This window comes from Astatotilapia calliptera, unplaced genomic scaffold, assembly GCF_900246225.1.
Source record: "Astatotilapia calliptera unplaced genomic scaffold, fAstCal1.2 U_scaffold_10, whole genome shotgun sequence".
Lineage (NCBI taxonomy): Eukaryota > Metazoa > Chordata > Actinopteri > Cichliformes > Cichlidae > Astatotilapia > Astatotilapia calliptera.
In genome coordinates, this window is record NW_020535619.1 from 110,515 (window position 1) to 126,286 (window position 15,772).

The 15,772-nt window shown below is 41.7% G+C and overlaps 1 protein-coding gene across 1 annotated transcript in view; it reads right to left on the reverse strand.

Annotated features, from left to right (window-relative positions):
• LOC113017307 (NACHT, LRR and PYD domains-containing protein 12-like) overlaps nt 1-9,733 on the reverse strand; it is a 113,765-nt gene extending 104,032 nt beyond the window's left edge. The window contains exons 1-6 of the mRNA XM_026160472.1: nt 9,645-9,733; nt 9,459-9,560; nt 7,602-7,680; nt 7,254-7,440; nt 5,325-7,122; nt 2,561-2,734 (exon numbers count right to left, since the gene is read on the reverse strand). Coding sequence (XP_026016257.1) covers nt 2,561-2,734; nt 5,325-7,122; nt 7,254-7,440; nt 7,602-7,680; nt 9,459-9,560; nt 9,645-9,733 — 2,429 coding nt within the window. The remainder of the gene's footprint in view (nt 1-2,560; nt 2,735-5,324; nt 7,123-7,253; nt 7,441-7,601; nt 7,681-9,458; nt 9,561-9,644) is intronic.
• Nucleotides 9,734-15,772: the final 6,039 nt, after the last annotated feature.

Consider the following 15,772-nt stretch of genomic DNA (forward strand, 5'->3'; position numbering starts at 1 on the left):
ATTCAACACTTTAATGGAAATATGAGATTAACCCTTTAAGACCTACCATAGAACCAAGTCCACCAGAGCTTATATTATATTTTTACATGCTGTGGAGCCATTTTTGGGAGCATTTCAAGTTACTATACATCAATACAACTATTATAGCCCAGATTTTAATAATATGTATTCATTAAGTGCATAGTAATTACATAAATTGCAAAAAACGTGCAATAAAATACAAAAAAAATTGAAAATCGTTTTTGCTTTTTTAACATATATTTGTAGTTAGAGAAATTTAAGAGGCTTATCCCTCAAAACTGTAAATACAAAAAAGTTGCACAAAATAGTTTCCCACCACAGGAAATTTATTTTGAGTGTCTTCATAGTTTTATTTTTGAAATACACCAATTTTTATACACTGCAGGAAAAACGAAAATAAATATTATACTGCAAATTTGCAAAAAAGCAGCATATGCATCAAAATAAACTATTTCCAGCAGTGCAATATGAGTCCTAAGCATCCCAGAAACGACACAGAAAGTCATGAAGTCAAAGATAACTTTTAAAAAGACCAGTATATGCCCTGAGGCCCTGATGGTAAAAAAGACTACATTTCTGCGAAAATGACGTCACTTCCGGTTTCGGGCAGGTAATGGCGGAAATGCAAAAGTTCGCGCTGACGTCTATGAACAGCTGATCGGATCGGTAAAGCGTGTTTCTGGAATATTATGTTTTTGTTCCTGCAAGCGCTTTTTATGCAGTTTTTGCAAAGCTTTATGTGGAAGGAAACCGTGACCTAGGACAAGCTGATGGCACAAGATGTAAGTACAACTCATCCGGTTTCATATGCAAAAAAAAATTTTGCGCTAGCTTACGTGGTTGCAGTGCTACTGGGATTTAAAAATAGTTACGCAAAACAGAGCGCGTCCGCTCCGATCGGCTCTAAAGGGTTAATGCTGCAGACAATCATGAACCTGCTGAATTCATGAACATCAAGAATGCAGCGAGTGGTAAAATAAAGATTTGACCTCAGTGTGCTCAGTGTTCCTGTCTATTCTTAACATATTCCTAACATGATAGCTGCACTTTAGAGCTCTAAAACTGGAACTGACACATGTTTAAACTCTACATGTTACTCAGTACATTCAGTTCTGACACTCGCCCACAGTCCAACAAAGGAAACATGGAGATCACATCAGTTTGTCACCAAAGTCTAATTATTAGGGCAACTTAACCTGTTATTATCTCGTTAACTCATTAATTGATTAACATCAGCAATTATTTTAATCACAGTTTTTAAAATCATGATTATTGTGAAAGTGCTCACTGGCTCTGAATATAAAAGCCATGGGTCACAGGAGGGATGTTGATCAGTGCAGAACAATAGTTCTGCTGCTTCCTGTTCTGGAAACACACATTTATAAATGTCACTTGCTATTGAACAAAGGTATATTGGTGGCTCTGGACGCTGAGGGGAACTTTGTAAAAAACTAGATCAAATGTTAACGTCCTGGCAGAGGCAAAGAACTCCAAATCCCAAAAAAAAATCCAGTGATGAGAGCCGTTTCCCCCATGTCCAGTCCTTGTACTAAGCTAGGCTAAACATGTCCAGTGCCTGTCTCTGTGCAGCTTTTAATCTGATGTTAACAAGGTAGAAATGGAGGAAGAAGAAAATGACTTCATCAATCAACATGCAGCTACCAACCCAAATGGTGAGGTGGTGGTTAGTTATTACTGTTGTTTATGATCCCCTACATTATCCTACATTCAAATATATTCTCCAGCTACAATAGTGTTTGTGTTCCTAAAAGGATTTCATGAATGTGTTATTGTTCATGTCACATCTGTATGAAACAAAGAGGAAGTGAGGTTTATCCTTCATGATCACAAACTGTTCCAGCATGTAAACCTGAGATCTGTGTGGAGCAGCTGACCTGTACGATGTGCTCAACACAAACATTATTTACCATCAGTTACTGTGTGACTGAACCACGTGGGTGTATGAAACATCACTTTTAGTTTTAATAGCACATGGCAACATTCAGACGTAAATCTATACAGTAACACTTTGATTTGTTACAGTGAGGAGACTGTTGAAGGGAACGATGAGGGGAAACTGTAACAGCAGCAACAGAAACCAGGAGACAAAGCTGAGGTCTGGGTTCCTCTATGCTACACACAGCCTCATGCTCCTGGACTTTAGTAAACACATAAATGTCTCCAAGTACACTTACTTCTGAAACTCTATTAAACTCATTACAAGTTTACTTCAGCTTTAAATTACTCACAACATCAGCACACATGAGTAAACAAAGTAACTCACAGCTACTGTTCAAGTTTAGTCATCTTTAATACAAATATACCTCATTATTATGAATCTCACAGCTACCTGCTCATTGAACTGAACAATAATTCTGTTTGACCATTAAAACAAAATATGTGACTGTAAAAAAAATCTTCAGACAGTAATTAAGAATCTCCTAAGCAATCCAAAGATAAAGAAAAGTTCACCTGCCAATTCTATAAAGCTTGGTTGTTTAAACAATATTATCATTTAATGATATGTTTGGATCCTGACCTGAGAGTTTCCAGTGTACAATGTGGACTCTGCAGTGCAGCAAACAGAAGCTTCACCCCTGAATCCTGCAGGTCATTGTTACTCAGGTCCAGCTCTTTCAGACTAGAGGACTGGGAGTTGAGAACTGAGGACAGAGCATCACAGCTTCTCTCTGAGAGGTTACAGCCACTCAGTCTGGAAGAAAACAAACAAACAATTAAATCAGTCAAATGAAACATTTTTAATGCCAGCATGCAATACAATTATTGGTTAACTAAATAGCTTCATTTAAACACAACTCTTCTTCTATATCAGCACTTACTCCTTGTAAGCTCCACCTGCTCCACCATCTGAGTAAGAAGACATGAAAACAAACTGTAAATCTAGTAGAAACATGATTGGAAATCTTCTCAGATCCATTTGTACATTTAGAGCCTGATGCTGAAATATAGCAGCACGGACATTCACAGCAGCAAAGGGTTCTTGCTGATCTGAGCTGGCTTGGCCCTGGCTTATTGAAGATTAAAGAAAGCAGAATCAGCTGTTCAAACCCCACAAGGCTGCCCGCTGTGACTGAAACAATGGACGGGTCGTGACTTCTCAAAGTGGGCTTATTGAACGGATAAGATCTTGAAGAAGCTCATGGCGGTCGTGAGTTCTCAGACTTTGCTCTTTGAGCGCAAAACCAATAACCTCTCGGAGAAGCTCGTGGCTCTCCAACGGGAGATTGAGAGACGAGTGACGGACTGTTAGATCAGCTGTGAAATTGACATGCAGTTGTTCGCACCAAAGAAAGCCACCATCATTTTATGCGGCTAACATACCGGCGCCAGCTGTGGTCTCAAGGCTGGAGCTGAACATAACAAATCTCACCCTGATAACAGAGGGTGTTTGGACTGTTCCTTCCCATCCTAAGCATGCTTATCCCCTCCCGGTGCAGACGGTGGGTCGAGGGGACCAGCGCAAATGCTGCAGGCCCGGATGCGCTGTCTACACCGGCTGTCTCTCACCTTTTACCCATCCCTGTTGCTTGTCATGTGTTACTATGGCGTATTAAGAGTTTTCATGTGGTCTGCGCTAAGGTCATTTCTTTTGTCTGTTCTCAAACTGATCTCCCTGTTGGAGCTCAGTCTGGGAGGAGTTCTTTTTTCTCCTCATCTTTCCTGATGTTGTGCATTTTCTGCTGTTCGGTTCCGGGTCGCTGCTCTAGCGGCTGACCAGCCAGCTACCTAGCCTGACCTGTCTCCCCAATGTGATGTTTGTGTATTGTATGTATGGTTGGCAAGGTCAGTATCCTAATTGCCCCTTGAATATAACTACAGTGTTCTGAATCTGAATCTGAAAAGATTACAGAAGACGACTCTGTTCAGTAAATATTACGCTCATGCTGTCAAGAAATACCAAAGGTAGGTAAAACTCTGGTTGTTGCAGCCATCCAGTATGACATGCTTTGTACTGTCCTGCTGCAGTTTGTGACACCTGGTTGATGAGTTGTGAAGGACAATGAAACAAACACTTAACTCAATGTTTGTCTTCTAAACTGGATGTAATTTTGGCAGCCGATAGTTTTTCTTAATCTATCCCAGCTGCAAATAGGAACACAACAAATAACTAACTTTACCCACTTGGATCCTTATCATTCAAGATTGTGAAAATATTCTCTACTCAGAGAATACTGGGGATGTTAGATGAGAGAGATGGAAGATGATGAAGGGGAAGAGTTTTCACAACTTGAGGCCTTTTGTCTTCACTGTATAGGACAGAGAAGACAGGAAGGGAGGGAGAAGTGAGGAGAATAACACACAGGAAATGGTCTTGGGCAGACTCAAACCAGGCCCTGGAGTCACGACTCTAACCTTCAGTGCATGGGTCACCTGCTCAGCCAGGTAAGCTACAGCAGTCAGCAGTGTGTGAGTTAATTTGAAGACAATGATGAGTATAAGTCAGGTAAAAAAAAATACTATCATCAACCAACAAGGGGAAAACATTGAGCTTGAATGGCCAAGCTTTGACCAAGGGTGGCTCACTCCTCGGTCTTCTTGCCCAAGGAGTGAACCACCCTGCATGGCTATCCAATGTGGTGCAACCAAGGCCATCATACAGTACAGGCCATCCAAGCTGATTTTAACTTTTCCTCCCAGATACCACCTTAGAAATCATCTAGATTAGGATATGTTGGCTGTTCTAGATCCAATCACAACAAACAGAGAGCTGTTGTGTGTCCAAGGTGAACAGGAAGAATATATACATCAATAAAGTCAGAAGGTTTGCTTTAGACTGTGCTGCAGTTTATCATCAGAGAGCAGGCCAACAACAACAAAGAAACAACAAACACACTGTGGAAGACCGAAGCAGAGTTTAGTTTAGTTTAAAGTGGAACTAAGGATGTTTCTCTGGCTGCCAGGATTCACTGAGTAATTCAAATGCTTTCTTTAATGCAGGACCCACCATGCATGTAAAAGCAAGTGTTTCACCAACATTTGTGACTAAAATAGACCTGCAGTAGAAATGTATCTAGGAGCATGCATGTGAATATAAAGTATCACAACATCAGGCACATGCAGCCTAAGTGTTTAAACAAAGACTGATAACATAACAGCAGCAGTGATGATCAGAGTTTATGGTGAATCCAGCGTCTCGAGTTCTGGAGGCATCAAAGAGGTTACAGTTGTATTGGAGAAATCCCAAAACTTTACAAATTCATACAAAGACAGAAAGCCTGGTGAAATAAATTACTGACACAGTTGGATGTTAAAAGTAAAGACATGAGTACAAATGTACTCACAGAGCTTTGTTGGAGGCTTTGACCACTGGCAGCAGCCTCAGAAGAGCCTCCTCTGAAGCAGAGTATTTCTTCAGGTCAAACACATCCAGATCTTCTTCTGATGACAGTAAGATGAAGACCAGAGCTGACCACTGAGCAGGAGACAGTTCATCTGTGGAGAGACTTCCTGATCTCAGGGACTGTTGGATCTCCTCCACTAGAGAACGATCATTCAGTTCATTCAGACAGTGGAACAGATTGATGCTTTTCTCTGCAGACAGATTCTTACTGAGCTTCTTCTTGATGTACTGGACTGGTTTCTTAGTGTACTGTGAGCTACTTCCTGTCTGTGTCAGCAGACCTCGTAGGAGAGTCTGATTGGTCTGCAGTGAAAGACCCAGGAGGAAGCGGAGGAACAAGTCCAGGTGTCCATTTGGACTCCGTAAGGCCTTGTTCACAGCACTCTGGTGGAGAGATTGAAGTTTTGGTTTGCTAAATAATTTAGATTTCTTGGAGGTTGTTTGTTGTTCCAGCAGATTGAGTCCAGAGTTGATGAAGGTCAGATGGACATGAAGAGCAGTCAGAAACTCCTGAACACTCAGATGGATGAAGCAGAACACCTTGTCCTGGTACAGTCCTCTCTCCTCTTTAAAGATCTGTGTGAACACTCCTGAGTACACTGAGGCTGCTCTGATATCGATGCCACACTCTGTCAGGTCTGATTCATAGAAGATCAGGTTTCCTTTCTGCAGCTGATCAAAAGCCAGTTTTCCCAGAGACTCCATCATCTTCCTGCTCTCTGGACTCCAGTGTGGATCTGTCTCAGCTCCTCCATCATACTTGACCTTCTTCACTTTGGCCTGAACCACCAGGAAGTGGATGTACATCTCAGTCAGGGTGTTGGGCAGCTGTCCTCCCTCTCTGGTTTCCAGCACATCCTCCAGAACTGTAGCAGTGATCCAGCAGAAGACTGGGATGTGACACATGATGTGGAGGCTTCGTGATGTCTTGATGTGGGAGATGATCCTGCTGGCCTGCTCCTCATCTCTGAACCTCTTCCTGAAGTACTCCTCCTTCTGTGGGTCAGTGAACCCTCTGACCTCTGTCACCATGCCGACACAGTCAGGAGGGATCTGATTGGCTGCTGCAGGTCGTGTGGTTATCCAGAGGCGAGCAGAGGGAAGCAGTTTCCCCCTGATGAGGTTTATCAGCAGCACATCCACTGAGGTGGACTTTCTAGGGTCAGTTAGGATTGTAGTTTTGTGGAAGTCCAGAGGAAGTCGACACTCATCCAGACCATCAAAGATGAACACAACCTGGAAGTCTTCAAAGCTGCAGATTCCTGCTTCTTTGGTTTCAGTAAAGAAGTGATGAACAAGTCCCACCAAGCTGAACTTTTCCTCTTTCAGCACATTCAGCTCTCTGAAAGTGAATGGAAATATGAACTGGATGTCCTGGTTGGCTTTGTCTTCAGCCCAGTCCAGGCTGTATTTCTGTGTTAAGACTGTTTTCCCAATGCCAGCCACTCCCTTTGTCAGCACTGTTCTGATTGGTTCGTCTCTTCCAGGTGAGGCTTTAAAGATGTCTTCTTGTCTGATTGTTGTTTCTGGTCTGTCTGGTTTCCTGGATGCTGTTTCAATCTGTCTGACCTCATGTTCATCATTGACCTCTGCAGTCCCTCCCTCTATGATGTAGAGCTCTGTATAGATCTGATTCAGGAGGGTTGGGTTTCCTGCTTTAGCGATGCCCTCAAACACACACTGGAACTTCTTCTTCAGGGTGGATTTAAGGTTACGATGACAAACTGCAGCTGGAAGTTCTGAAAGAGAAGAAATAAATTAAAACACTTAATTCCAAAAGAACGAATCTTTAAAACATGTTGCTCCATCTTCCATCTCTGGAAAATGTTCATTTATCCAGCAGCTTAAATCTTTAGATAAATCCTCTTACTGCTCTGCAGACGGTCAGCCAGCTCCTCCTGCTTCATTCTCCTCAGGAAGTCCACTGTGATCTTCACAAATGCCTCTCTGCTGCTGCTCCTCTGACTCTCTAAGCATTCTGGGTAATCTGGACTCAGAACCTTCTGGATCTCCTTCAGCTCGTTCTTCACAAAAGTGATGATGTTGTCCTCCAGCAGCTGGAACAGAATATTTATGAATGAGCCAATCAGACTGAAATCATGGAGCCAAACATCAGATCCATGTTGGACACACTGACGATCCACTGGTCTACAAAGAGCAGCATGGAGATGACTGTGAACAGAACAGATGTAACAGTAGTTGTTGTACATGTACAGACCATAAATATGGAGTCCAGCTGTGTTTGATGCTGCTGGGCAGACTGACCACTGGGAACCTCTGAGCTCTGCTGGTCCACTCTGTGGAGGAACCATGAAGGATCAGATCAACACAGGATAAAGATCCAGGAGTTTCTGCTCAAATAACTTCATCTGAATCAAGTCTGTCAAGTTTTAAACTCTCAGATTGTGAACATATCAGTAATTCTGTTTTCATGGACGTCCTTTCAGTGGTGATGTCAGGGATGATTTTGAAGAAGCTCATCAAACTGAACCATCAGCAGATCACTGCTCCAAAACCAGAACATGATCCGAGTCTCCCTCCACCACCAGAACACCAGCTTTACTAACGTGGTAGATCAGTGTAGTACAGATCAATAACTGATGAGTCATTTGATCAAAATCACTGAGTGCTTCACGTCTGACCCTCTGATGCTTCTGTAGACATTTTGCATATTTAATGAATGTCTGACAGTTTTACATTCATTCTATGAACACAGTGGAAATGTTGTGTTATAGTCTCCATGTTGTTTCCAGCATCATAAATTCTTCAGTTCAGAAAATTAGATTCTTTCTTCACAGCTGAAAAACAACAACATTTATTCTCTATTGAAATCTGCATCGTCCACTCCAAAGGTCACAATCTGAAGGTAACATCTGGTTTTGTTCCCTGTGGTTAACTCTGAGCATCAGTATGGTGGGATTTATCCACTACATCCACACCACTGTGGTTCAGTGTTGTCCTGATGGAGTAACAGCAGCCAGTATGATCCAGGCTTTAGCTGCTGGGTCTCTGTGTGACCTCTCAGACTGTTTAACAGATCAGACACAAAGAGAATCAGAGCAGCTCTGTTCTTTAAAGACAAACATGAACCCACTCAGGTCACACTTTCCCCACAGATATGAGCATCACTGTCCTCAAACAGCAAATGACCAAGTCGAACATTTGGATCTTTTCTCTTTCATTGTTTTCTTTTTAATGAATCTTTGTAACAATCTGAGGATGTTTCAGGTCATATTTATCCAGGAAACACAAACATGTAAAGGAGTCATCACAGCTCTCTGACCTCGTTGCTCCAGGTTCACCACTGAAGTGTAGAGGGTCATCTTTGGACCGGTCACTCCTCACAGACGGACAGCTGGATCCTGCAGACTGTGACCTCTGACCTCTGCAGACACAAACATGATTGAAGCAGCTGTGATCACACAGACTGCAGATAATGCAGCTGTTTCCTGTCAGTAACAGTCCTCTTAGATTAGAGTTCAGCTTTTTACAGGAAAACAAATGTCCCTGAATGCAACAGTGAGACACAGTCTGCCTGTGTGGCTGTGATAGCTGCCGTTAGGAGCGCTCATGTGTTTGCAGTTAGACGAGGAGATGTTACCATCATGGACATGTTAACAAATCCTGCAGCATCACGTGGCACAAACACTTTGTGTTCCTGTCTCACACGACGAGCCTTTGTCTAATGCTCTCTGAACACTTTTCTGAAGAGGAGCTGCACAAACCTTTGTTTGCTTTCTAGAGCAGCGTCTCATCCTCACAGAGCACAGCTGGCACACTTGTTACCGTTAGCTTAGCCACCAGGCTAAAGTCAAACTACCCACTGCTAGCAGCTGTTTCTATCATAGTTTAGGATCGAGATGTGTGAGGTCGAAATTTACACCTGTGATTAAAATAAATAGTTAAAAACAGCCAATTGTGTGTCTATAATAATAATGTGTCTTAAACCAGATAAAATGACAGTTACAGCTGAGCCTGTGTGTCCTTGGAGACACTACTGCTACAGAGATGCATTTTAGAAACCAGGAAACATCAAATCATTTAAATCAAAGAGTTCATCTTACTAACAGCTCACCTCTCTGCAGCAGACACAGGCTGGGATTTAAATTCAATGTAGCGCTCTTCAGACCCGTCACTCTGTAAGGACACAGAGCTGGGTGGAGGTCCAGGCTGGTTCCTGTGAATAATGATGCAGCAGTGATGTGAGTGCTGAGCTGTGACATGGAGAAGAGTCATGGACAGTTAGAGATGGTCATCTCACCTCTGAGCTTTGGTCTGGCTCTCATGTTCCCCACACAGAGTGCTTTTAGAGGGAGGGACTCCCTCCTCTCTGTCCTCACACTGATCCATGCTGCTCAATTCACATCAGCTCACACACACTTTCTACCTGCAGAGGAAACACAAATCATTCATGTGCACATCAGCTGAAATCCTCCTTTCATCATGTGTGCTGTCCAAATATCAGCTGCTTCTTTCCTGCTTCATCTCAGTGTCAGCTGGATGCAGTCAGACAGCAGTGTGAGGCAGAGGAAGCTGCCATCAGCTGCTCTGCTATCAGTCCACTAGATGGAGCCTGAAGCACACACGATGCATTCACTGACACACACTGATTCACTATTAATAAGAAAAATTAGAAGTGACAGTTTGTTTCTGTACTTGTGTTGATGTTGTGGAATGTTTCCTCTGTCAGTGCGCCCCAGGGTGGCTGTGGCTACAATGTAGCTGCCATCACCAGTGTGTGAATGGGTGGATGACTGGATGTGTAAAGTGCTTTGGGGTCCTTTGGGACTAGTAAAGCGCTGTACAAATACAGGCCGTTTACCATTATCTAATTAAGTCAGTCTAAATATCAAACCCAACAACCTTTGTATTGTTGTCATAATTACTTCCTGTTGAAGCAGATCCAATATTTGTAATGAAGGATTTTTAAACAGATAACGTCAGCATGTTTAATTCAGTTCTACACTACATTCAATTCAATTTTATTCATATAGCGCCAAATTACAACAAAAGTCACCTCAAGGCGCTTCATGCAGGTGGATGCATATCCACCTGCACTGTAATTATAAAGACCCCTGACCTCCAACAGCTGTTGACACAGTAACTGGTTATGGTCAAACAGATGTGTCCACCTCGCAGCAGTTACTGTGGAACAGCAGCTGAGCTCATTCTGCAGTCAGTGTGTCAGTGAGAGCAGCAGCTCCACCTCCTCCACAGACTGATGGAGGCAGGAAAATCAGTGTACTCAGTTCTGTGAAATACTGTAAATGCAGTTTCTTTTACTGTTTATGTACAAACTGAACTTTGAGTCTCACTTCAGATTGGATTTAAGTGTGTGTGTGTGTCACACCTTTATGTGTTACTCCAAAAAAAAAAAAAAAGCCGTCTGACTGCTCAGACTGAGTCAGGGTAAAGTTCACATGCTGATTTGCTCTGTTCGGGTTCTTCTTCTTGCTTTTCTTAAAAGTAATGCAGTACATTACTTAGTTACTCACTAGATTAAGTAGTGTGTTGTTATATTCTGTTCCTCAGACCAAGGGTCCATGAACCAACTGTTCTTAGACACTTTTAGATCTGGGCTCTAAAAATCTGCTTATTGGCTCTCAGCTATAGTTAAGCAAGATGTCTTTGGTGAATTGAGGCTGTTTTATACAAGCTAAAGACACTGACTTATCCTTCACTCAGATATGCTGTGACATTCAAATGTTACAATGTTTTTATTCTGGGACTACAGGAATGATTTTATATGATTCAAAGTTCAAAACAATCCTTTCTATCCTCTTTCACTTAGCCCAGTTCATCCTGTCTGGAAGCCTTTTGAAGCCTCCTTTAAGTCCGGCCTTTCCACTGAATCTGCTGATGGAGACACCATCTCCTCCACCTGCAGCTGTGGAGGTTCAGAGAAATAAATCTAACCTAGAGGTATATCTCTATATCTACAAAAGAAAGAAAGAAAAATGAATCAAACAGATTTTCTCTTTTGTTATTGGAAACATTGGAAACAATATCAGAGTCTACAAGAGAACAAAGGTCCCCGCACGATGTCTCTGTTTGGGAAATACTCCAGTCATTCCCCTGAACCTGGTTAGTGACCTGAATCAGTGCTTTTTCCATGAATCCTACCGATGCTACCATGAAAACATGTTCAGCTTGTGTTTGAAGATGACTCACATGCTGACATTAGATACAGAAGAACTGAGAACATAAAGGGAGCAGCTTATTGAGGGAAACCCAAAAAAGCAGAACACAAGCAGCTCTGTCCTCTGTCTCACATCATGTTCATGAGGAGAAAAAAAGCCCCTAAAGTTCCTAAAGACAAACTGTTATAGGAGGAAACAAAGCAAACTTACAGCCGTCCTGGAAGGAGGCAGGACTCCACCTGAAGCTCAGCACAGGGGGGGAGGAGGCAGATTTTCAGAAGAGTTTCTGACAGTTTAACTTCGTGATGTCAGATTTAATCTCGTCTCATTTGTTACGTTCCCCTGAGGGGTCTAGGCGGTGAGGGGGGAGTAACAAAAAGTGTCCGGGTCAGAAAAAGGAGACAAGAAGGCAAAGGGGTTAAATTAAAGAGTTTTATTAAAGTAGCTCAACTAAAAGAGACGGACAAGCCGCTATCACCATTTAAGAAAACAAACAAAACTCAGGCGTTGGTCAATAAAGTAAAATGTGAGCCAGAAAGAAAGAGAGCAGCTCACTAGCTGCAACCACTCACATGGCACTCTGGCCCAGAGCTCACCTTTCCCTGGGATTAAATACTTTTGATTACTGATGAGAGTCAGCTGTGTAAAAGGGAAAGCTGGCACCTCAGGCAGAAGCCATTGAAGGACACGCCCACACAGGCACCTTCAGGAGGAGGCCCTGCTAGGGCCGTAACACATTTCTGTTTTTCCACTGAGCAGGTTCAGCTTTTATTAAAATAAATATGTATTTCTCTAAATTCTTAATTATCAGTAATGTTCCCTGAGAAATCAACATTTCTTGGTTCTGATACAAGAATGTCGTTTTCATGGCCGCCATTCACGTGACCCAAAGCGTTTCTAATCTCTGGAGAACCGAGGTTTTACTGGTGCTCCTGAATGCAGCATAAGAAGGAATTTTCCACTAAGTTTCATGTGACATGAACACAGACGGATGACGTGTCTGTGTCAGTCTTTTTCTTTTGAAACAAACTTTATTGAGACCTATGAACAGTCCAACGCCCATGAATGAAATTTAGAGGATTCAAAGAAATATTGATAAAAGTTCTCGGAGCTGCTGTGCAAATATTTTTAACTCACTATGGAAACTCCTGGTTTCAAACTTTAAGCTTTTTTGCTCAAGCAGTTGAAATGAAATAATATTAAACTATAACAGTCCTGATATACAGTGATCCCCTCAAAAATAAACACAGATATAAAACTTCTGTCCATTCTGCCATTAAAACGGTAAACTAGATCCACTGATCTGATTTTTTTACTGTTTATGAAGAATAAGCAAATATATTATAAGATGATGAGAGGTGAGAAAAAAAATGCTCAGAATCACTCGTTTGTATTCAAATGTCAAAGTTCGTGTTCATCTGTTCCTCTCCTACACGTCACTATAAAGTTTAATCTTGTAAAAGTCAAAGTTTGAGTTCATATTCACTGCAGTTTAGTACAATATCTACATGTTAACGTTTGTTTGTGCTAAACTGTTCATTTGTTCTGTTTCATAATAAAATATAGATATAAACATCTGTAACATCCGCACTTTAATATCTGGTATTTTGTACAGACAGAAGACAAAAGGTTTACTTTAGTATTAAAATATGAGTCCCGTACAAATCAAATATGTATATATAAAACTTAAAACTGATTTTTTTCAAACTTTTTTCCTCACAGGGAAAAAAGAAAAACTTTTTTCACGCCAAAGCTCAACATCTGACTTACTATTAATATAAAAACCGTGACTGAAGCATCTTTAAATGTTCCGATTTATTAACAGTGTTTTAAACTTAATACAGTAACTTTTGTTCAGTCTGAGAAATGTAAAACATGTTTTATCCTCCATCTTTGTTTCAGTGTGAACAGTCTGAGCGGACAGTTCGTGATATTTTTAACAGAGGCCGACCTGCTGAATCAAATTTGTTTTAAAAAGTCCTCTGCTGTCCCTCCACCTGCTGCCTCTGAACACGAAGGGTGAGAACTTTAAATTAACACTGTGGCAGATATGTAACCATCTTTAAATGATCTCACTGACTTACAGACAAATGAAGGAAGACATCTGTGGTGGCTGAAACCTCCACCCGAAACATATCCACAGACAGCAAGGTTGTTGTAGTTTTGTAATTTTTAATTAGTTTTTATTTCCATTTCTTTTTCACTTTGTGTTTTTAATTCTGTTTAGTTTCAGTTAGTTTCCACGGTGAGTTTGCTTGTTTCAGTTTATATTTGATTTTTTATTTATTATATATTTACGGGGTCAGAGGCTGGACTGACGTAGATTAATGTAGATTTTATGATAAAAACTGAACTTTTTGAAAGCAGTGACTCAGTCTTTTTTTTTAGCCAAACTAACAACACTAACAGGCCATTTCCTGTAAAATGTTAATCAGTTTTACAAAATCATTTCATTGATCATTCTCAATAATTTAGTTTTAGTTTGTGTTTTTATTTCTACTTTAACTTTTTTCAGATCTAGCTGTAGTTCTAAGTTGAGTTTCAGTTTTGTGTGTTTTGTAACACTTCTTCCTGTTGGAGAGGAGCCAACAGTTTGTGACGCAGTATTTTTAAGACCGACATGTTGAACCTGTATCTAACACACATCTATACGAAGTATTCATTTACAAAGTGCGCTCTCTGTCTCCTGCTGTGCGTGTAAATAAAAACATCTGGAGCTCAGCGGCTCTCCGGTTGAGCTCAGGCCACATTCAGTGTGTTTAGTCTGATTCCCGGACTCTGATCACAAAAGCTCAGAAAATGGCGGAGACACTCGGCCTTGTTGGAAAACATTACACACTGACTTTAATGGAGAGACCGGAAATACAAACACACACAGTTTGTTGTGTGAAGAAATCAAACACGAGCTCAACAAACAGTAAAGTTCCTAAAGACAAACTGTTAAAGGAGGAAACAAAGCAAACTTACAGTTTCTTCACACCAACAACAAGCTCCACTCCACACCTGGACACTAAAAAACGGACACACAGGTGAGCTGCTTCCTGGAAGGAGGCGGGACTCCACCTGAAACTCAGCACAGGTGGGAGGGGCTCAGCTCTGTGTGTGCTGATGTGTTAACTTTAAAAATATGCCGTCTGACTGCTCAGACTGAGTCAGAGTAAAGTTCACATGCTGACGTGTGGAGACATGAAACCTTGTTGTAGCTGCAGGTGTGAACACACTGATCCCAGATCAGCTCTGCTGTATTTGTAACATGAACATTTCTGCTGCAAAGCTTCAAATGTTCAGCATGTTTCTCTGTTTCCAGTCTATAGATCCAGTCACACTTTCTACCTTCACCTGTGCAGTAAAGACTGAGAGCAGAGCTGAAAGCAAGCGTCCAATCAGTGAGCAGCATCAACACCTGAGCTTCATTCAGACTCTGTTATTGAAGATGTTGTTGGTACAAAGTTCATCTGCTGCTCACATGAATCCATGAAAGATTTATTTCACTGAATGTTTCTTCAAAGCTCATTTCAACCTGTTGAAGTCATGAATGAAAGTGCAGACTGAGAGTGGATCACATGATGTTTGAGGTGTGTCATGTGACATGTTCAGTATTGTCACACATGTCTAGATTGTCCCTGATATCATAACTGCTCAAACACTGATGATTATATTTGAAGAATTATTCCTGATGGCAGCAAAGTTTGAATGGAGCTCTCTGTCTGTGCTGATTTGTCGCCCTCTGGAGGTCAAAGCACAAACTGCATGATGTCACTGTAACCACCACAGAGACAGGAAGTGTTTTTATGACTGAAACACTGAAATGATGCTAACGGCTGTCGTTAGGCTCACTGACAGCAGTGCTGATGTGTTCATGTCAAACACTGGCTCAGGTCAGACTCCTTCATCCTTCTCCAGCGTGAGGCCGCCCTCAGACCCACAGGAGCTCTGACCTTTGACCTCCTGACCCTAACCATTTTAGTCTTGTTGCATCTGCAAATCCATCCAAACTGTAGCCGAGCAAAAGAAGCTGGAAGTTGTTCTATGAATGATGTTGTTGAAGGAGCTTGGAAAGAAAAGCGTCTGGACTTCTTTAAGTTGCTTGAAGAGGGACATGGACGTCTTAACGCCCACTCACATCCTGGGACATTTGATCACAGGAAATCACATGATAGCGTGGGGCTAGATCTCACAATGGGTTCACCCAAGACCTTGGCTGATTGTGACCCACACCCGTTCTCACACCGTGGCTCGTGTGATTAGG